Source organism: Micropterus dolomieu, linkage group LG05, assembly GCF_021292245.1.
Source record: "Micropterus dolomieu isolate WLL.071019.BEF.003 ecotype Adirondacks linkage group LG05, ASM2129224v1, whole genome shotgun sequence".
Classification (NCBI taxonomy): Eukaryota; Metazoa; Chordata; class Actinopteri; order Centrarchiformes; family Centrarchidae; genus Micropterus; species Micropterus dolomieu.
In genome coordinates, this window is record NC_060154.1 from 32,633,509 (window position 1) to 32,655,059 (window position 21,551).

Consider the following 21,551-nt stretch of genomic DNA (forward strand, 5'->3'; position numbering starts at 1 on the left):
AGGGAGTCTGGGTGTTTTTTCTCCACGTTAGTTATCTGGTCGGCCAGGTGTAGTAACGCCTCACTAACACAGGCCTGAGGTGGAATGTAAACAGCGACTACAACAAACGAGGAAAACTAAACGGTTTACAGTTTATAAATAATGTCTCTAAGTGAGGGCTGCATGATATTTCCAACACTGTGACATCTGTGGACCAACCTTCGTTTATATAGAAACAGAGTCCGCCTCCCCGTGTTTTTCCTGTGTGCTCCATGTCGCGATCTGCGCGGATGAGATTACACTTTGCACTGTCCGGGATGCGCTCGGTGAGCCAGGATTCGGTGAAACAGAGGGCAGCAGATCTGCAGAAGTCCGAGTTAGTTCTGTTGAGGAGCGGCAGTTCGTCCATTTTGTTGGCCAGAGAGCGGACGTTCGCCAGGTGGATTGAAGGGAGCGCAGTGCGAAATCCCCGCTGTCTCAGTTTAACCAGCGCGCCTGCTCGTTTTCCCCTGCACCGTTTCCGAAGGATCCCAAACAGAGCTGCCGCTCCTCCAACTAGTAACTCCGGGAAAGTTCCAGGGTCAATAAAGAGCAGTGGAATAGTATGAGCTGTAGAAAGTCCAATGTTTAAGAGCTCTTCTCTGGTAAAGGTTACCAAAGGGGGACGGCAGAAAACAGCGTTAATTAACAAAAACACAAAAAGCACTACGGAGCGTAATCCCAAGGCGGCCGTCTGCGGCGCCATCTTGTATAGTATAGAAATATGTTGTAATGATAATAATACATTTATTTATCATGTAAATACATCTAAAAAGGTTTGTTATTCTTATAAGACAGTAAGTAAAGTGTTGTACTTGATCCCATTTAAGGGTCAACCATAGATCTTTGCATGGGCCCCCCCTAGGCCTTGGGCCGAGGTCATCTATACCTTTTGACCCCCCCTGACGGCGGGCCTGGTGATACCCCTGTGTATCTAGTTGTGTCGTTCTTTATTATCTTGTCATTTTGTGTACTTTTGCTTTGGCCAAAGCTGTTAAATAACAGTATATAATAAAATAATGTTATTAATGTTTTTACTAAATATAATACTTTACTATAATATACTATATAATTACAGTACAGTAAATATTAACATGCCCACATAATATGTTAACTCATAATGTGAAAAGTTGATCTACAGTAGAAACACATTCAAAAGCAACACAGAATTCCTAAGATCCCCAGAATGCAGGAAATTAAGTGTTAAATGCTCAACACTTTGTGGGAAAGGGCCACCATACCCCCCGCTTGGTATGTGTCCCCTGTCTGTTTGCCACAATGAAATTCTCAGTGTTAGTAAGTATGGTGAAACTACTTCTGAACCAGCCCCGGTACAACCTCCCCTCTGCTACCCTAACCTCTGTTAGGTGTAGTCTATTCATTGGCCTAAAGTCCTGGCTCTGAGTCAACTCAGATCCTGATTTGGGTACAGCCCTAAGAAGATCACATGATGACAAGTAAGCTACCTATATTACAACTGAGCATTCAGAAATTCCAAGGTCGTGGATTAACTTTTACGCTCATTGATTTGATTTTTACAATCATTATTTATAAAATGCAAGTGGAAATAAACAGCATGCTAATAAAATACTAATGAGAGGTCTGTAAAACAGAAATAAGCTGTCTGAATCAGACAGAATGAACAAAATGGACAAGTTTTCTCTATTTATGTTAATGATAATGGATTATTATAGACAAAAAAATGCTGTTGTGTGTGTGTGTGTGTTTACCTGCCACAGTGTAAACAGCAGTGACAAGCAGCAGTATCCCTGTAGACACATAGAGATCCCAGCCTAACGACACCTGGATGAACAACGCCCCCGAAAAGATATCTGTCTGGGTAACACACACACAAACAGACAAATGTTTCTACTGTATCTTAGATTATACCTCATTTGTATTTCACTTTGGACAAAATAGTCTGCCAAATGAATGAATGTAAATGTAAGAGTGTGTCTTACAGATATTTTGGTGAAGATGTAGAGGATGAGTGACAAAACAGACATGTATATGCGTATCCTCTGGCCTCCAAAGCGTTTGGCCAGGTATTCAGGCATGGTCACCACACCAGCAGAGATGTAGACAGGGATAAAGATCCAACCCAGAGCCACCAGGACCCACACTGCCTATACACATACACTCAAGTTAAAAAAAACACACTGTGTGTATATTAACTTTTATATATTTATATATATATATATATATGTGTGTGTGTGTAAATTTAAAAAACGATCCCCCTCTCACCCCTTGCGGGGTGGTATGTGTCATCCTCAAGCTCGGGTCCTCTACCAGAGGCCTGGGAGTTTGAGGGTTCTGCGCAGTATCTTAGCTGTTCCTAGGACTGCACTCTTCTGGACAGAGACCAGAAGTCAGTCTCTGACCTACCAAGCAGTGAGCAAGTGTCAGTGGCTGTGGTTCATCCACATCATTGTGCACATAAGTAAGCGGCCTCGAGTTGATGGTGGCTCATGGTCAGAATGGTGCACATTTCTTCAAATTTGAGTTTAGCACTGCCAAGTACCTTTCTGAGAATAATCTTGACGAGGCTTACAAGCCTTTCCCAGAATGCGCCCCACCAGGCTGCTCTTTCAGCGATGAACCGCCAGCTGATGCCCTACTCTGAGAAGAACTCTCCTAGCTGTGAATCCTTGATGCCTTTCCAGAGCTCCTTCAAATCCTGATCAGCTTTCTTGAACGTCTTGGCGTTATCTGAGTAGATCACCTTGTACAATCCTCTTCTTGAGATGAATCTTTTCAGGGCTAGCAGGAAGTTTTCAGTGGACAGATCTGAGATCAGCTCTAAGTGCACTGCTCTGGATACAGCACAAGTGAACAGTGCTATGTATGATTTTGTCATGGAGCTCTGTGTCTTCACATGGAGTGGCCCTGCGAAGTCTACACCTGTAATCTCGAATGGCGGTGACTGTTATTCTGTCCTTTGGCAGCGGTGCGGTAGTCTGTTGTCCAGCCTTTGCTTTGAACCTTCTGCAACGTACACATCTTGACACAACGTTCTTAACTAGCTTTCGTGCCCTCAAAATCCAATATTTTTGCACTCAAGTGTCTTGTACACATGCATGCATTATCGTCTCATGTTGATACTGCACCAACATTTCTGTATATCTGTGGTCGTTGGGCAAAATCAATGCGGGAGAGAGCGAGCAGGGGAAGACAGAGACAGACATGCAGACATGGGGCAGAGCTAAACAGAACCAGTAAGAGAACAAGGGAATACACAAGACTAAACAGGGAACACAAGACCAGGAGTAAACACAAAAAATATTAACTAACGTACAGGACTACACAGAGAAACACAGAACCTAAAACAGACTTAAACAGGAAAGACATGAACACAAAAACCAGACTCCTAACACATGCAGTCTAAACTTGATCAAAACACTCATCAGATCTGGATTCAGATTGGGACCTGTTAGGAGACATCAAACACAACCCGCAGTTTTGTTGTCACCTTATCCTCCCTCAGTACAGCGTGGTGAGGTAAGTAATATTTCTCACTGCTTGTGACGGTGGTGATGTATGCTCCCTCGACACATCCTCAGCCATTCCTTGCTTTAAGTAGTCCTCCACTACTTCATTGTATCTGCTGTAGAATGTAACATCCTTTTTTAGTTTTCTTTTCAAACTCTCCAGCCTCTTTTTTGCGATGCGGAAATTGTCTTGGAGTGGAGGATGGTTTTGCCGCCATGGCAACTCCACTTGATAACGTCCATCCTTGAAGATGGAGGTTTCCTCGAACCGCTGCAACGCCTCCACATCCTCTGGGCTGTCAGACTTCTCGCTTGTAATGCCCAGAGACTCAAGTTCCCAGAATGCATGCAGTTGTTTGTCAATCTGTGCCTCCTCAATGAGCTGAATGTACATGCATGTTGTCCCTGTCATGCTGTACACTGCTACTAGGCCCTGTACTGCCCATCCAAAGGTGCTCTCCAGTGCCACAAGGGTCTCTGTGAGTCTTTCTACTCGGCCTGATACTATCTGCCAGTAGTAATCTTAGCCAGTTAGCACAGAAAGCTCAGATTTGTCATCTCCAGCAAAGTCTGCGAGTTGGAGACCTCTCCTTTCCATCTCTTTCTGTATATGTTCACCAGGGACCTTCATCAACGCTGTACACACCTTGGGGGTCACAACTGCCTCTATTTCAATGCTCTGCCGTTTATCCCAGACATTCTCCAAGCTGAGCCTCACTATGCTGCGCTTCACTGTTGTTGGAGAAGAGGAGAAAATGTGCGAAGGGTAAATGTCCCTTGTCTAATGACAGGTAGATGCAGTGCCCTCACCACATTCTCATGCACAAAACTCCCTTGGCTGCCCCCATCTAGCAAGCAACGGACCATCTTCCTGCTTGTGGGCCCTACAATCCATGCCTTGGCGGTTTGTAGCAGCACAATGTTCTTATTATCAGGCTTGCTCCTTTCTGCTTGAGGAATTACTCAGGAAATTAATTAGGAAATAACAGTGTCCATGTCGGCAGAACAGCAGGTAGGGGTGCCTCAATTTTCTCACAAATGGCTGCATGATTCCTGCCCACATGCACATGACCTGCCCTTCGACCTGCAGAACCTCGCAATATGTTTGGGTCCCAAACACACATAGCACCTGCCAAGCTTCTTCAGTATTTCTTTACATGCTGACACCTGGTGGTCTGGACAGTTCTCAAATTTGTGTTCAGCACCATCACAGAACAGGCAGTTTTGTCTCAGCCCTGGTTGGATCTGATCTTGTGTTATTACCCTGCCACTGAGAGTACACTTTGGATGGTTCAGTGGAGAAAATTATTCTCCTGGCTTCTGCTTCTCCCTTATATCTCTTTAGATGGGTAGCCAGAGCAGTAAGTCTTTGTTTGTCAGTCTCCAGAACCTCAGGTATCGACTGCTTGTTGTATTTCTTAGGTAACCCTTTCCTTGCACCTTTCCTTGCACTGACAGCTGACTAACCTCTCTTCGTGTTGCCTTGATCTTGGTCTCTCGCCTTCTCCTCCATGGGGGGTAATGCTCTTTGTGGCTTGTGGTGTGTGGCATACATCAGCTCATTGGTCTCGGTTATGGCTTTATAAGGGATAGTATGTAGTGCTGCATTCACAACTTCTAGCAGACCTTCAGAGGGTGCTTTGTCACTTAGCCTTGGCAATCTTGGTCGTTGTACTTGGGGGTCCAGCTTGGTTATGATCTTCAATCGTAGTTCAGTCACCCTTATGGTGAGTGATTCTGTACCGTAAGGGCTTTTTGTTATTGGGGCTTGGGACCCAATCTCTGAGTGTGGGGAGGATGATGATAACATCTCCCCGCTGACCTGTCGTCCTGGCTCCCTCTTGCTGTAATATATTTGTTGTACTTCGTCAATATCTAGTTGTGATAGCAGTTGCCGTTTGGAGATGTTAGAACACTGAGCTAGGAGTTGTTTCTTTGTCAGTGTTGATGATGGGTTTCGAAGCATGCATATATCCCATAGTCTATAACCTCTTTCACCAGGATTGCTTGTATAGTGCCATTGCATCAGATCCATATTTTCTGCTCTAGTCCATGAATGTCTTGTTCCAGTAGCCCATTTTATATATATATATATATATATATATATATATATATATATATATATATATATATATATATATATATATAATGGCATTTGCATTCACAGTTGCTGCAACAATCTGTTTGCATAACCAAAGAATGCACAAACTGTCAGGAACCATCTCAGGGAAGCTCATCTGCATGCTCGTCGTCTTCATCGGGGTCTCGACCTGACTGCAACTTCACACAGCCATTGAAGAGGAGTGGACCAACATTCCACAGGCCACAATCAGCAAGGTGATCAACTCTATGCGAATGAAATGTGTTGCACTGCGTGAGGCAAATGGTGGTCACACCAGATACTGACTGGCTTCTGGACCCCGCCCGTCACCCACAATACAGTGGATGCCAGAAATTTGTTTATAACCATCTGTATACACAAACATATACTCACACATACACACCCATACACATACAACGCAACAGAGTCAGTTAGTGGTCACAGATTTGATGTGTCTTGAACCATCATTTGAGATGGTTCTTAAAACTCAAGTAAGCTGGACATTCCCTTACGGCAGCCAGTAACTTGTTCCAGATCTCTTTTCCCTTAACTGACAATACAGATTGTCCAAATGTTGTGTGTCTGTAAGGCACCATACAGTCTCCTCACATGGAGGCCCTGGTTCCAGTTCTGCCACCACCAGTTATTTTCAATTTAATGTATTCACTTAGTGGGGGTGGAGTAAGTCCATGTAGGATCTTATATAGAGAGTAGGCAAATATAAACTTCGAAAAGTTTTCAAAACTTAGCAAGTTACGTTTCTGCAGGAAAGAAAATGGTTTTCTATATACAATTTTAATGGCTCTTTTAAAGAGTGACTCTGCTGGTTTGATGTTGTGGCATTTGTAAGTGACCAGTTTGTAAAACAGTATTCAATATGAGAAAAGATCATTAACTGAAGAAACATTTGAATTTGACAGTTTTTGAATTAGACATTTGACATGTTTGACAGTTTTTGATAATCTTTTGACATAATTTTCAAAAGACAGTGTGGGATTCTGTAAAACGCCATGGCATTTGAATTCATATACAATTTGTAGTTTTTCTTCTTTCAGGAAGTGAAGTGTCGAGATTCAGTGTTGTCGACAGAGACACAGCATTCAGCTATCAAGCTCCTCTCCTGTGGAACCAGGTTCCAGTTTGGGTTCAGGAGGCAGACACCATCTCCACATTTAAGAGTAGGCTTAAGAGTTTCCTCTTTGATAAAGCTTATAGTTAGGGCTGGCTCAGGTGAGTCCTGAACCATCCCTTAGTTATGCTGCTATAGGCCTAGATTGCCGGGGGACTTCCCATGATGCACTGAGCTCCTCTCTCCTCTTCTTTCTCTCCCTCTGTATGCAACCTCATCCCATTATTGCATGTTACTAACACAACTTCTCCTCTTTCCCATAGTCTTGTGCTTTCTCGTCCCTCTCCTCTCTCCTCCTATCACTTCCTGCAGGTGTTTCTGACTCTGGAGCTGTGGAGTCTGGATCTGTGGTTGCGGGTCACCTGCTGCCCCCGTGTTCCTGCTCGACACCCTCTGCTACAATTATTGTTACTAGTCCTATTGTTATTATTATCATTAACATTACTATAAATATCTGTACCATTATTCATTTTAAGTGTCTACCACTATTACCTTTACTGTCTTTACTTCTGTGTGGATATTGTGTAGGCTGCTCCACCCAACCCCTACAGCCCTCTGTCCCTCTTTATTGCTATCTCTTTCTCTCTTTCCCTCTCTCGCTCTGTCTCTCTCTCCCCCTCACCCCCAACCGGTCGAGGCAGATGGCCGCCCACCCTGAGCCATGGTTCTGCTCGAGGTTTCTGCCTCTTAAAAGGAAGTTTTTCCTTGCCTCTATTGCCTAGTGCTGCTCATGTTGGGAACCGTTGGGCATTTGTAAATCATAGCACAAAGAGTACGTTCTAGACCTGCTCTATATGAAAAGCGCTATGATATAACTTGTGAATTGGCGCTATATAAATAAAATTGGGGATGAATAAAGTCCCTGACCATGTTCCTTACATTCCATTCAAATCCCCCAACAGCGATTCCTCCGGCTGCTCCTGTTCCCGCCAGGCCAATAAACAAACCGCTGCCAACATTACTGGACATCAGAGAGGCTCCAATCTGTAAATACATACAGATAACACATAATAACATGAAGAGCGTATATTTCCATTTATAGATTGTTTGGTTAGACTAATTTACAGCCCATGTTATTATTGAATATGTACTGTCAATAAAATACTTGCTGGGTATCTATACCCAAACAAATATCTAATTACAGGGAAAGAAGACAGCTTAGGGACAAGGGGATAACAGCTCTGTTTAAGTGAGACTTAAAAATTAATGACATTGTAGAAAAAATGGGACAGGGGTTTTGACATTAACAAATTAGTTTTGACATCTTTTTAATTATGACATACTATTCACAAAGAACAACTGTACAGTAATGTAGTGTTTCTAATTAAGTTCTCTTTAAATTCCTCCCAAACATCCGGATGTCGCTCAGTACTGTACACTGCTGTACACTATTTCTTTTGTAAAGTTCCCACATTGTTACCCCCTAATTTCACATCCTACTAAGTACAATACCAGTACACGTCAGTACAAAAATTACACTGTAAATTTGTTAGAATTACTGTATGCTGTATTTTGTGGGAGAATGTGGGAGAAACATTTAAGTGGTGAGGTTGCGCTCATAATTCTTGCAGATGTTACTTTTTTGAGCTTGGCATTATATTACATTACATTAATTAATTTTAGCTGACGCTTTCATCCAAAGCGACTTACAATTGCTATATATGTCAGAGGTTGCACACCTCTGGAGCAACGAGGGGTTAAATGTCTTGCTCAGGTACACATTGGTGGAGGTGTCACAGTGGGGGATTGAACCCGAGTCTCTCACACCAAAGGCATGTGTCTTATCCACTGCACCCCAGATTTGGCAATGTCCAGAGGAATACTGGACTATCACTACTGTTTGTTTTTTAACAACACAACTGTCTTTTATCTTGCAAAAATCATAAAGAATTACATTATTATTAATAGACATACAGTCCCCTCCAAAAGTATTGGAACAGTGAGGCAAATTCCTTTGTTTTTGTTGTTCACTGAAGACATTAATTTACTTGCTCTCTCAGGTCCTCTGATGCTGGTCTTCTTAATGTCCAAAGAATGAACAGTAAAACGTTTGGTGAAGCAGCTTTCATGGCTTGGAACAAACTGCCATTACAAATAAAAAAAGCAACCTCTCTTGATAGTTTTAAGAAGCAGCTCAAGGCCTACTTTTATGCCTTTGCTTTTAACTGATTATGTTGTGGTGGCAGCCCGGCTGACGGTGAGTGTCCTGTTTATTCCCCCTTTTTTTCTCGCATTCTGTTTTTCCCTGAGTTTTGCCTCTATCTCTGTGTCTCCTCCCCTCTCCCTGTGTGTGTGCTCTCCCTCTCTCTCCGCTCCTGAGCCTGGCTGACAATCCACACCTGCGCCTCATCAACCTCCACCTCTGCCTGCCACACCTGCCAGCAATCAACCTCATCTCAATTTCTACCCCGGTTCTCCACTCAATCTCTGCTCCACTCAACTCCGTCTCCCATTTCGGTCAGCTGGGCTCGCCTACTTCCCTCGCATCACCTCCACGGCGCTCCCCCGGCTCTCCTTTGCTCCTCGCCAGTCTACCAACCACCACACTCCTTCCCCACCTCGGCCTCCCGTCTCCCTCAGCCCTCTCGCCTGAACCTCCCCTGCCCCGCTGGCTCCTCGGTCCTCCACGCCTGCGTCTCCCGGTGTCCACCGCTCCCCCTTCTCCAGCCCCTCAACTCTCCTATTCTTTCCTCAATAAATCACATAAAAACCAGAAGCGTTGCGTTTGGGTCCGTTCTGTCCAAAACCATAACAGATTATAGTTATTCTTTTGCTTTTATCTGATCTAATGTATTGTATTTATTTCATACTGTAGTCCTGGCTGCTACCCTTTCCCAGTTATAATTCCTGTATTTTGTGCTTGTGGAATATTTACATGCTGTATTGTATGTTTTATTTATTTATGTTCTTCTTTTTACTTAAGCGCTCATGATGTAAAGCACTTTGAGCTGCATTTTATGTATGGTGCTATACAAATAAAGATTATTATTATTATTATCATCACCACCACCCCATTCTTCTCATTATCCTGGTGGCTGTGGCATCGGGAGAGCGCAGCTATTTAAAGCTGAAACAAATCAACAACTATTAGCGTCCATCAGACTGTTTTGGCTCACTAATCTCTCCATTGAAAAGTATGTTACGTTCAAGATGAATTACACAGCTCTTACTGCTGAGTTTGCTGCCAAGAAAGCAAAAAAGTGACTTATGTGTGGGGAAGTCTATCTCATTTATTTGAGTTACACAGGATAACTCATTGTGCTGCCATACTAAAATGTGCCAACATGACTGTAAATACACTAAAACTTGTTATTTTCTTTATGTGAACGAGATTAAATGAGACCATAATGTTAGGTGTGCATAATGCAGTTATTGACTACCAAAGGTGATTAAAGAGAAGAACCTAAATGAGCTTGTACATCTTATCATAATATCAGATTACAAATAATTACAGAGCAAATACATGTACAAACAAGCTTTATTAAAATGTATTTGACCTTGTACAACACAAGATTGTGCAAGAAAACATCTTTATTACAGTGGAATAACACTATTACATTTCCACTCATGTAGGTACCTTTTGTAGGGCACATGAAGTTTATTGGTTGGGTTAAGGTTGGGGATAGTTGCAGACAAAAAACAACCTCAAACTCTATTTTGGGAGCTGCGTCTTGTCACTGGGACAAAAGTATCAGGCGACTGTTTGTATGTGTTTTGTTATTTATTCCTGTTCCTAAAGCTCAAGTTGTGTAACTGTTTGTAATGTTATGTTACGTGTAAGAGCAACCAAACAGGACAAGAATTCAGACAATAGAACATTACAGTATGTTTGCAAAGCCATATACATAGCATAGCAAAAAGCACATTAACATGAAATTGAAAACAACACATCATGGACACCAGTCAGAGGGTAGGTACTCACAGGCCACCAGGTCATTGAACGGCCAGCCAAGAAGTACCCCCCCACAGTGCTGCGATTGGCTCTCACTGATGACTGAGAAGGAGAAAGAGGTAAAGGTTAGACCAGCAGTACACAAAAAAAAAATAAAAATGTATGTTGTGTCACTGCAATATCACTTTTACAAACAAAAAAACCTTTCTGTGCTGTCACACAAATATAAATCAGTTCCTGGTGACTTGGACAGAAATCAAACCAAGGATGAGCTCCCAAAAATGTTGTGTTTATTATTCTAATATTCTTGTAACTATTTGTACTCTGGGATGAATGTATTGGAGGCTGGGGGGAGGAGACTCAGTATGGGGGATCCATCTCTAGGGTAGAGTCACCCGAGCTGATTACGGGCCCCCAAAGAATCAACAGATTTAGATGGAGCTGTGCTGAGCCGTGAGCTTGACAAAGGTTGTTAAGATTGCTGTGGATATAGTATGCCTGTTGAAGACCAGCAACCGAGGACTTGAATGGTTTGAGATACCAGTCTGGCAGCTGCACTGATGTAGAAAGAATGGCTGGAATAGTGTTCTGAAGATATGCCAGAAAGACTGACTACAATTGAGTGGCAGTTCCCCCTTTTTTAGACTGGGTCTTGTGGTACTGATGTGTTTGGTCAGCTGCTCGTTTAGTTAGGAGTCTACACATAAAATGTGGATGGGGAATGAAGCTCCCAGCTGCTCAGTTTTACTTCTAGAGTGTGAATACAAGAAACTCTGGTTTTCTCTCTGAAAGAAAACTTTCATGAGTGTGGTATGGTAGTGGGGAGGTAAAGAAATCTGCTTTGTCTGCCAAAAGTGAGTAGTAAGTAAGTAAGTAAAAAATAATAGGGTCCGTTTCAGTGAATTTTGAGAAAACACCAGATGTCTGGGCAAGACTTCCCATTGGAAAGCAAAATCCAAGATGAGATCTCATAGTTGTTTCCTTCTTTTCTTCTAGACACAAATGAGCTGCTTTTACTACCAAGGTGAGACCAAAGGCATTTTCTACCACTTCTCAAATACATCTTAGGAGAAACAACCACATAAAATCTTATTTATGTCTGACTCTGATCAGAACAAGAGATCTTAAATAAGTCTAATTTAAGTCTTCTGAACATTGGACCATGAGATCAGAGAAAGAGCTCAAAGAAAACTCAGCTATGACTCCTGGGATCTCATGATTCTTCTCAAATATGTCTCAGTTTTCTCATATTGTCCTCAGGAGCAAAAAACTCATCTCTGTCTTACTCTGATCAAAAGATGGGATCTCTACAGTATCTTAACTAAGTGTAATTTCAGTCCAGAATGTGGATCAGAAAAAAGCTCCAAGATATTTCTCAGTTTTGTCTTAGTGACCCCACTATTTTCTTTTTATGGGGGTTTGTACTTTTACTCCCCTTAATTTCAAATCCTTATTGTATTTATTGTTAATTATTATTATTATTATTATTAATTATTACAAGTTACTGAGAAAAATAAAATAAATTTTGACATTGAAAATAATGCACTTTCAAATGTCATGTTTTCCAATTTCTTAAGGTCACAGCCAGCATAACTGGAACAGCCAATACTTTGACATGATGTTTAGAGATTAATTCATTAAGGACCGAATGCACTCAAGAACTGAGATACAACATGTATCTGTCATACAGAATAAGCACTTTTACTTTTGATAGTTAAGTACATTCACTATGGAATACTTTTATACCTTTTACTTTTACCTTTTACTTGTAGAATTTTGAGGACCTTAATTGTGTATATGGTATTTCTCCTCTTTTAAGTAAAGGAACATTGTACTCTGTTTAAAGACAATCAGTCCTTCATTGTTAATTTTAGCAGGATGGTGCAGCGGCAGTGTTGCTGCCCTTTGAACAGCAAGAGCAGGGTTCAAATCCAGCTCAGGTCAAGCCTCCAGCACAGTTCTCCAAGCATAGAAAGCAATGTAATATAATCAAGCTCAAAAACACCTCCCCAGAGCTCCCAACAGATCTTTAGGAGCAATAAGCAAGACATTAATGAACTCAATAAGTTACAATCATGAGATCTCAACTGTTACTTTCATTTATCCTATTGTAATCTCAATTCAGTATCCATTTGTCTTGCCTAAGTCTCAAAACCTCAATCTCTCTTTATTTCATCCTTTTCTCCTAAGGGGTTTTAGGAGCAACAATTCAGATTGGAGTGATCTCAAAAAGATATACTATTGAGATCTTAGTGTTTTCTCAAGAGTTAAAGAAAAGACTATTCTGAGCAAAAGAGTTTTCCTCTGGATTGTAGTGCTAGTGATGTCTGCTTTAGAGAGCCGAGCTCCATGGCCTGCCAGATGGATGAGGGGGATGGCATGGCCGATTGTTGCGTATTGCATGGTCGCCACGCCTTATGAATGTGTGTGTAAATGGGTGAATGCAATTAAGCTTGATGCACGGTCTGTTGTTGAGAAAACTGAGAGAAACTGGACAGGATGGGTTGACAGGTGATAAGAGGTATGGTTGAGGCGTGACCCTGCTCCTGACCTTAAGTTAACTTATTTTCTGGTAAATGGAAATACACCATCATAATGGCTACGCTCATTAAAGAACCAAAAGAGCCAGAAGGAGGTTAGCACCTTTCAGGTAGGTTACATTATTTGTAATCCATGTGTTGAAACATGTTTAGCATGTACAGAAATTTGCAATCATAAAAATGACTTGAAACACAGTGCCCTGCAACTTTTTGAGCCCAGTTGGTTCTTTGTCAGGTAGTATCCAGGTTTTGTCATATTTCCTATGAGCATGTTTTAGGATAAGCATTTGTGGAATAAAAAATAGTAAAATGTGACTTAAAGTGTAAGCTCATAGAGGTTTAACACAGCACAGTATTACGATAAGCTGTTCACCTGAGAAAGGTCTTAAGATATTTTAAAGATTTTATTAAAAATAATGATGAAGGCGTAAGTGTAAAATGAGCTGAGCCACTTTCAGATCTTACCCAGATCCCAACCACCATGACAAAGACAAAGTAGATGACAACAACGGCGATGTCAGCAGCATCCAAACTTAGACCTGTGCTGGAAGGAGCTGCTGTGGTGAACCCAGGGGAGCTGCTGCCTGCATGCCAAGTACAGAAAAGAACTTCACTATGGTAGCATTTTGTTCTCTATCCCTATACTGAAAACAGCCTCTATAATCATTGAATTAAATAACAACAAAACATGGCAACAGCTAATAAATGTATTATACTAGTGCAGTGCCCGTACACAGGGGTCTATGTGATGGCTTCCTACGCTTTTAGATCCAGTGTGCCTTACACCTCATCAAGAAAGAAGTAAGTCCTAAATGTCAAAGTCTTGGTTGACTTGAAATAGTAAGCTTCATAATACTTGGCAGTTGAGCAAGGACACCGCATACACAATAAATATTTCGCAGAGATTAAATGAAACTATTATTTTAAAACATGAGATAAATGTGAACTTAATGAATGAAACAGTTATTCATTACAAAACACATTTTACATTAGGAATAAAAAACACTATTTGAGCCAATATAGGAAAAAGTTGGCCGAGCAAGCTCCTCAAAATTGTCAAGTTAGCATATCATGAGGTTCTTATTTTAATCTGCAAAAGAAACATGTGAGTTCTCAATAGTAACTTAGTATATATTGTAATATTATGTAGACATTATTATGTTAAACATATTATGATGTAACCGGCCACACTAGCATACCCCGCCCTCGCTGTTGCAGAGCACACTGAAACAACACATCAATGGTGGAGATACTGCTAGATATTCAGCACTTCTTTAGAACATCATAAAACTCTTACAAGTTGAGAGGATGAAGAGGGACTATTCATCTAGGCACGAGAAGAGACACTGACAACTGTGGGAACTGCGGCCAAGTTAACCTGTGTTCTCTCCTCTCAAAGTCTGATGTTAGCAGATAACAGTAATGTTTGGTTAATGTGCAGCTGCAGTGAATCTCTATTCTGTCTGTCTGTCCAGCAAACCCAGCTGAGCAGTGCATGGCTTTGTAGCAGGTCTACGTATGATTTTAATAAACTTATGAAAATTAATATTTCTAATATTTAATTATACAATTATTCACTAGTGATCAATTAGTTAATAATCGCTCAATTATCTTAAATCAATCAGTCAGTCTCTGATTTAAAGTTCTTCATGACAGGGACTTGGAGTTAGACAATACACACACACACTTCCTGTGATTACGGTGAAATATATTAGATAACTAAGGTGAAATAAATCAAAGAAATAAACAATGGCTAAACAAACATGATGTAAACAACAAGAATGTTGAGTTCTATTGTAAATTGGGTTCTCTTGTGGGGAGAATTTGATTCATAAGGGCAACTAATAAACGCAAGATATGATAATAACTCAGTTTGGCTATGACTTTTAAGGGTTAAAGATAATCGATTAACAAACTATTGGACAACACTGATCACAGAATGCAGGGATTTAGCCTTATTGCTTGTCATTTCTCCCAGCCGGGTTGCTGGTCGGCGGCCTCACGCTGGCTGAGTTCCGTGCGTTCTCGGTTAGGACGGCTCACAGCCGTCAGCCAGCCGCTTTCTCTGCCAGGGAATTGCTCCGGAGGTCCGTCTGGGTCGGCTTATTGAAGAAAACTTGGAGCGGGAGGTCTTTAACCCTGGCTCGGGTTAAAGGTTTGATTGTCCTTACTGCTGGCAAGACGGGCCCATGAGGCTCCGGTGGGAGCAGTGTAAGTTAGCTCGACGGAATAAAGCTTAAAAGAACAGTCTGATAACTTTTAACAAACAAAACTAAAGAAAATAAAAAAACAAGTAAGTTGCTGCAAATGAGGGAAAAGCCGAGGTCGCGGCGCTTCACGTGTGTGGCTTGAAAAGAACAAAAGAGTTTTCACGGCAAGCCGGGTCGAACTTCTTTTAGGGTGTTGCTGGGAGACAGAGCACGCTGAGTGCGTGCCGAAGTGCAAGGGAAGAGCGAAAAGGAGCCAAGAGAGCGAGCAAACTTGTGTCGCTGCTTTTGTTTATTGGGGCGTGTTCCAAGGGGGCTTGGCTTTGTTCCCCTGAGGGCTTGTTTCTGGTTTGTCTTTTAACTTTTAATATGTCTATTCTAAAACCTATTTGCGCGTATTGTAATCAAATATCTTCCCACTGTCAAACTGTTATACCTTTCTTAGTTTTAAGCATTTGATAAAAAGGAAAACAATTGTCAGTAGTTAAACCTTAAGGTTAGCATTTCATAGGAATCACATTAGATGAAAGGAACTTTACTAGCTTCCTGGATAATATTGGCTGTTACACATTCTTACTTAGAGAATATAAGCAAGTTACACGAACATGGCATCAGATTACGGGTAAATACAGAGTGACATTTATACATTAAAACAGCATTTCAGAACAATGGCATGTAATACTTATTTTGTCCTCTTGGGTGAACTCTGGTTCCATGAGTAGACTTAAGATAGCAAATGATTATTTCTTTAAACAATCATTTGGCCAGGAGCTGGGTTAGTTATTTAACATTAAATTTGAGCTGGAAAATTAATCAAGTAGCATAGGATAACATTTCTTTATATATCATTTCTAAGTATAAGAGGTCAGAAGGAGCTGGAAATAAAGCATTAGTTAAAAACATCACTTAAACAAATGTCAGGAATCATTGCTGAAAATTAAAACTTTGTTCACACAAAGGAATTCGGACTGTGTACTTTCTCTGCCATCTGGAGGACTGGGGCGCTAGCGAGTCATTTTGCCAATCATGTGCAAGACCCATAAAATACGAAAGAAAAAAAAATCTTCAGTTCCAAGAGGGTCCTCGCACTTTTTGTGCTCGGGCCCTAACTATTTGCATACCATAGATAGTACACAACAAAAATCATCCTTATTATACACATTGGTAAATAAATATTGAAAGCAAGGCTTTTATCTTGCCCAAGCTGAAGGTAAAATGATAATATAGCAGTTGTACTACAAACCCAGGCAGACTGTGCAATGCCCAATCCTGTTAAGAGTTGCTGAATTTCCTGTTTTAACTGGCTCATTTATAGTTTGTAATTCTGCTTTCTCCTGTGTTCCTGTCACAAAATAAGGCTTTTTGTAAAAACAGTTGTGCAAAGAGCCTACGAGCATAAAACTGAGTTAAAAGTTTCATACCTACAGTGAGACTGGAAGACATATTGACTCCAATCTTCCAGATTGTGTTGACTTCTTACAGATACTCTGTCATCCAGTGCTTCTCCTATGTATAAGTTCTTCTGGCTGTGTAACACAGTTAGGTGATCCTGCTGGTAAACTCAACAGAGGTATGTGAATCTGTGCAGTCAACCTGAAGCTTAATTATTAATCACTTTGTCAAAGTTCACGGCTTAGCTTTTAGATTTTTTTTGCCTTTACTGCACAGCTGTAAAACTGTGACAGCTGTAGATAGAGACAGGAAAGGCTACAGAATGCTGTGGTAAGGACTCAGGGAAGAGTACAGTCTCTACCCGGTGAGCTACATGGGTGCCCTGTGGTGTATGTATGTTGACAGGCAGCTAAACGCCTTCCCTCATCTGGACTTTGAACAGCAGGTTTATTGAAAGGAACACTGGGTGAAACTAAAGAAAAGACAAATTACAAATCTTCCACATAGGCAAAGTTTTTAATTTAGTTTTACCACAAATATGAACAGGTAATTGAGCAATATAATATGTAGCAGAGTAGTACAGTATGTTGTTCAAGAGAGAGAAATACAAGGAGTGCCACAAGGAGCCACTAGGCTGCCAAACAATGCCACAGTAAGGCCATTAGCTGCCACAGTCTTTTTTTTCTAAATTTGTAAAAAGGAGGATTTGATTTAGATAGAGTAATGTTCAGTTAACTGCTAATTGTTTATACTTGTTGTGAATGAAAAACTGTTGCTGCTGCTGTTGAAACTTCAGATGTCAGATGTATGAATGAATAATGCTGTAGTTTTCACGGGTGGGAACACAGAAAGGATTGAACCAGGCCCAGAGACAGGAAACAGGATTGACACGAAAGTAGTTTTATTATAACAATTAACAGAGTTAGGAAACAGGGAATTCAAGGAAACATACAATAAACAATGTGCAAGAACAGAGGCAGTTAAAGGTAACATTGTACCAAACATGAAGATCAGGCACAGACAAACAGAGGAACAGAGACTATGGGTTGTGGGTGCAACAAATTATCAAATTAAAATGTATTAATTGTAAATTAAATTGCAATTGTAAATTCAGCATTAAAAAACCTAATATTGTACTTTTTCTCCATGAGGTTGAATATATTTACTATTTACTTTTTAAATCCAACAACAAAAGGATGTGGAAACTGTCAAAATATGGTTAATATCTTTATATAATTTACTACCCCTGGCAAAGTTTTCATTATTTGTGTCTTCTTATATATTTGTATACTGTTCTGTATACTTATTTATGTCCTATGTACACTTTATTCCTATTTTTGCAATAAAGATTTAAGGAGGGAAAAAAAATTCTTCCGACACCACATGAACCACGCTGTCTATGAAGATTCTCAGTCATCCAGGTCATAGTTATCCAACGAAGGTTAAAATCAAGTCCAGTTGCCCTTGATTTTAACCTTCGTTGGATGAACCACGCTCATTGGCTCTTGTGATAAATAGTGTGTGGTCCTCTATTTGTCCAAATATCCCTTTTCTCCTTACTTTTAACAAAACAGACTGCTACAACTACTACTAATAGAAGTAGTCCTACCAAGCGGGAAGCTTCCGGTCTGCATTCTATCAAACGGCCAGAAGGGGGCGTCTCTTCTGATTGCAAAAAGAAGTCCGGCTCCATTAGAAATAATGGTAAAATGACCCTACTTCTCAGCTGATTTATTACCTCAGTAAACACTTTCCTAATGGGTTCATGGTCTTAGTCACTAGTTTCAAGTCTTCTTCAATACAATATGATTCATTTAGTAAATTATGGTCCCTTGTAGAGGAAAATAGACCAGAAAGCAGAGTATGAATCGGGGCGGGATTATCTATGACTGACAAGTCGTTACCATGACGACCTTTCAGTCAGGCTCGTACCCACAGCACTGTGTAAATCTAACCAGCACCGTTGAAAAAGCTTATTAGGAGTTGGCTGTTCACTTTCTCTGGTGAGTACATTTAGTTATATGACTAGACAAAGTTGTCAGCCCTGTTAAAATTACAGTTAACTTGAATTACAGATGCACCTAGCTAAGCAAGCTAACTAGCTCCACACACGATCCATCATCCTCCCAGTCCCTCCGTGCCTCCTCTCTTCCTCGGCCCCCAGTGTCCCCTGGCTCTCAGTCTCCTCGGTTCCCCGTGCCTGCGTTTCCCCGGAATTCACCTCTCCCTCAACTCCACTCAACCCCTTTTTTCCCAATAAAACCAGTTAAACCTGAGCGTTGCATTTGGGTCCACTCTGTCTCCACACCACACCCATCATAACAAAGACAGTCCAATTTCATTCTGTTTATTTTTTCCGAAGTTTCACAAGACCAGAATTTTCTGTACATCACCATTTTTCTGTACATCATCCAGATGTCTCTTGATTTAAGTTAAAATCTTACAAAATTATTCAGAATGTAATGACAGAATAACAGCGCTACGAACATTAAAACTACATACAACTGTGGGTCTTTACTCTGTCATTGTTGCTGTACTCTGCTGTGTTGGCTTCAGTGGTCTGCGTGTCTCAGTATGAATGTGTATGACTGGTGAATGCAGATGTAGTGTAAAAGCGCTTTGAGTGGTCGAAAAGACTAGAAAGGCGCTATACAAATACGGAGCATTTACATTTACATTTACTTTGGAGAGATTTGTTGCAGATATTGATTGGCGTTTACAGTAGCTAGCAGCTGATGAATGTGCGTTATGGCCCCACCCCGTCATGCAGACTCTGTGGGGACTAGTTCCAGCTCCCAGTGAGTGAACACTGCTGCCGGACAGGAACTGAGCAGCATCTTTTTTTATTTTATTTATTTAACCTTTATTTAACCAGGTAGGCCGATTGAGAACATATTGTCATTTGCAACGGCGACCTGGCCAAGAAAATGTAGATGTGTAGAACAACATATGGTTACACATTGAATACACAGTACAAATTACAATACGTAAAACAGTAATGAGTCTGTAAGGAGAATATTTTAAAGTGCAGTACAGTCTATGTACAATTAGTGCAGGTGCTGACCATTGAAGGATGTAGGTCAGATTGTATGCATAAATGGTATGGCAGCAATAAAAATCACGATATACAAATACAAATAGTCTATATAAAAATAAAATGTACAGAGTACAGAGATCTATAAACATTTTGTGCAAGTTGAGTTTTAATTACAGAAGTAAGTCAGGTGGTGTGCAAAAACAAAATTTAGTATTGGTGTGCAAAAACAATGCGTGAGGTGGAGGAGACCTGGCATGTACAGAGAGACAGCAAGCACTTATAAATAAGTTGGTACCAATGAGTTAGGTGTCGAGCGTGTAACGACGGCCAGCCAACTAATACGTAGAGGTCACAGTGTTGGGTTTTAACCCCTTAACGCCTGAATTTTTTTACGATCAAAAAATAAAAAAAATTATTTGTGTTTTCATTTGCTTTCAAGCTGATGTTAAATTAAGTGAAGATTGTTAATTTGTCTTTAGAACATAGAAAAGATATAAATTCAGGTATGTGTAGGTATGATGCAAATTAGCGACAACAGGCATAAATGAGAAACCAGGGCTTGCAAAAGGTTCCTAGGTTTGTATCAAATATGCACCAACAGGCATTGGGGGAATCCATGTGCTATTTTGGCTTAAAGTCTGCAAGGAAGAGGTATGATGTGAATTCGCGACAATCGGCGTCAAGGGGTTAAATGGGGCACCTGTAACAAAACGGATGGCACTGTGGTAGACTTCATCCAGTTTTTTCAGGAGAGAGTTTGAGGCAGATCTGTAGATGACATCACTGAAATCTAGCATGGGTAGAACAGTCATTCTTACCAAGGCAAGTTTGGCAGCACGAGTGAAGGAGGCCCTGTTGCGGAATAAGAAACCGATTCTGGACTTAATTTTAGATTGAAGGTGGTTTATGTAGGGCTGGAAAGAGATGGAACTGTCTATCCAAACACCTAAGTATTTGTAAGTGCCCACATATTCTAATTCTGACACATCTAGTGTTGTGATGCTAGTCAGACAAGCAGGTGTGGGAAGCGATCGGTTGAAAAGCATGCACTTAGTTTTAACCAGAGTTTAGTAATAGATGGAGGTTTCGGAAGGAGTACTGAATGGAATTAAAGCTCTCCTGGAGGTTTGATAACACATTGTCCAGTGAAGGGCCGGATGTACACACTTCTCTGCCCTTCTTTTTCAGCAGTTACCCACCCAAAACCCTATGCAGAGTCGCAGTCTAACACACTTCTCTGCTCCTCCATTTCAGGAGTTACTTAGTGAAAATCCTATAGTGACGGTGTCTGCCCCCCGACCATCGAAATTATTTAAAAAGGTAAACAGAAGAGGAGCTGTGCATAAAAACCTCATAAAAATTAAAACCACAAGAGCAATAGTGCAAACGAATAGGAGAGTTAAATGTGGACTCTTAAACATCAGATCTCTCTCTTCTAAAGGTGTACTAGTAAATGAACTAATATCAGATTATGATATTGATTTGTTTGGTCTTACTGAAACCTGGCTGGGTGATGGAGAATATGTTAGCCTAAATGAATCCACCCCTCCCAGTCATATTAATACTCACATTCCTCGAGGCACAGGCCGAGGAGGTGGAGTTGCAGCTATCTTCCACTCTAGCCTATTAATCAGCTCTAAACCTAAACCAAACTATAACTCATTTGAAAGTCTTGTTCTTAGTCTTTCGCACCCAAGTTGGAAATCACTGCAACCAATTCTTTTTGTTATAGTGTACCGAGCACCTG

The 21,551-nt window shown here is 40.9% G+C and overlaps 1 protein-coding gene across 1 annotated transcript; it reads right to left on the reverse strand.

Annotated features, from left to right (window-relative positions):
* Nucleotides 1-1,423: 1,423 nt before the first annotated feature.
* On the reverse strand, nt 1,424-20,616 carry LOC123971331 (sodium/glucose cotransporter 4-like). Its single transcript, XM_046050080.1, has 7 exons — nt 20,505-20,616; nt 13,634-13,752; nt 10,659-10,730; nt 7,616-7,720; nt 1,980-2,144; nt 1,749-1,854; nt 1,424-1,452 (listed from the first exon to the last, which is right to left on the reverse strand). Exons 1-7 carry the CDS (start codon nt 20,614-20,616, stop codon nt 1,424-1,426), a joined length of 708 nt encoding a protein of 235 aa, XP_045906036.1.
* Nucleotides 20,617-21,551: the final 935 nt, after the last annotated feature.

Bases quoted from the DNA above. Each gene is read 5' to 3' on its own strand.
- LOC123971331 (XM_046050080.1), bottom strand. From the start codon at position 20,616: ATGACTGTTCTACCCATGCTAGATTTCAGTGATGTCATCTACAGATCT. The intron at 10,731-13,633 runs GTAAGATCTGAA...TCTCCTTCTCAG, and splicing joins TCATGGTGGTTGGGATCTGG to TCATCAGTGAGAGCCAATCG. The intron at 1,453-1,748 runs GTAAACACACAC...TGATCTTCTTAG, and splicing joins TGCTGTTTACACTGTGGCAG to GGCTGTACCCAAATCAGGAT.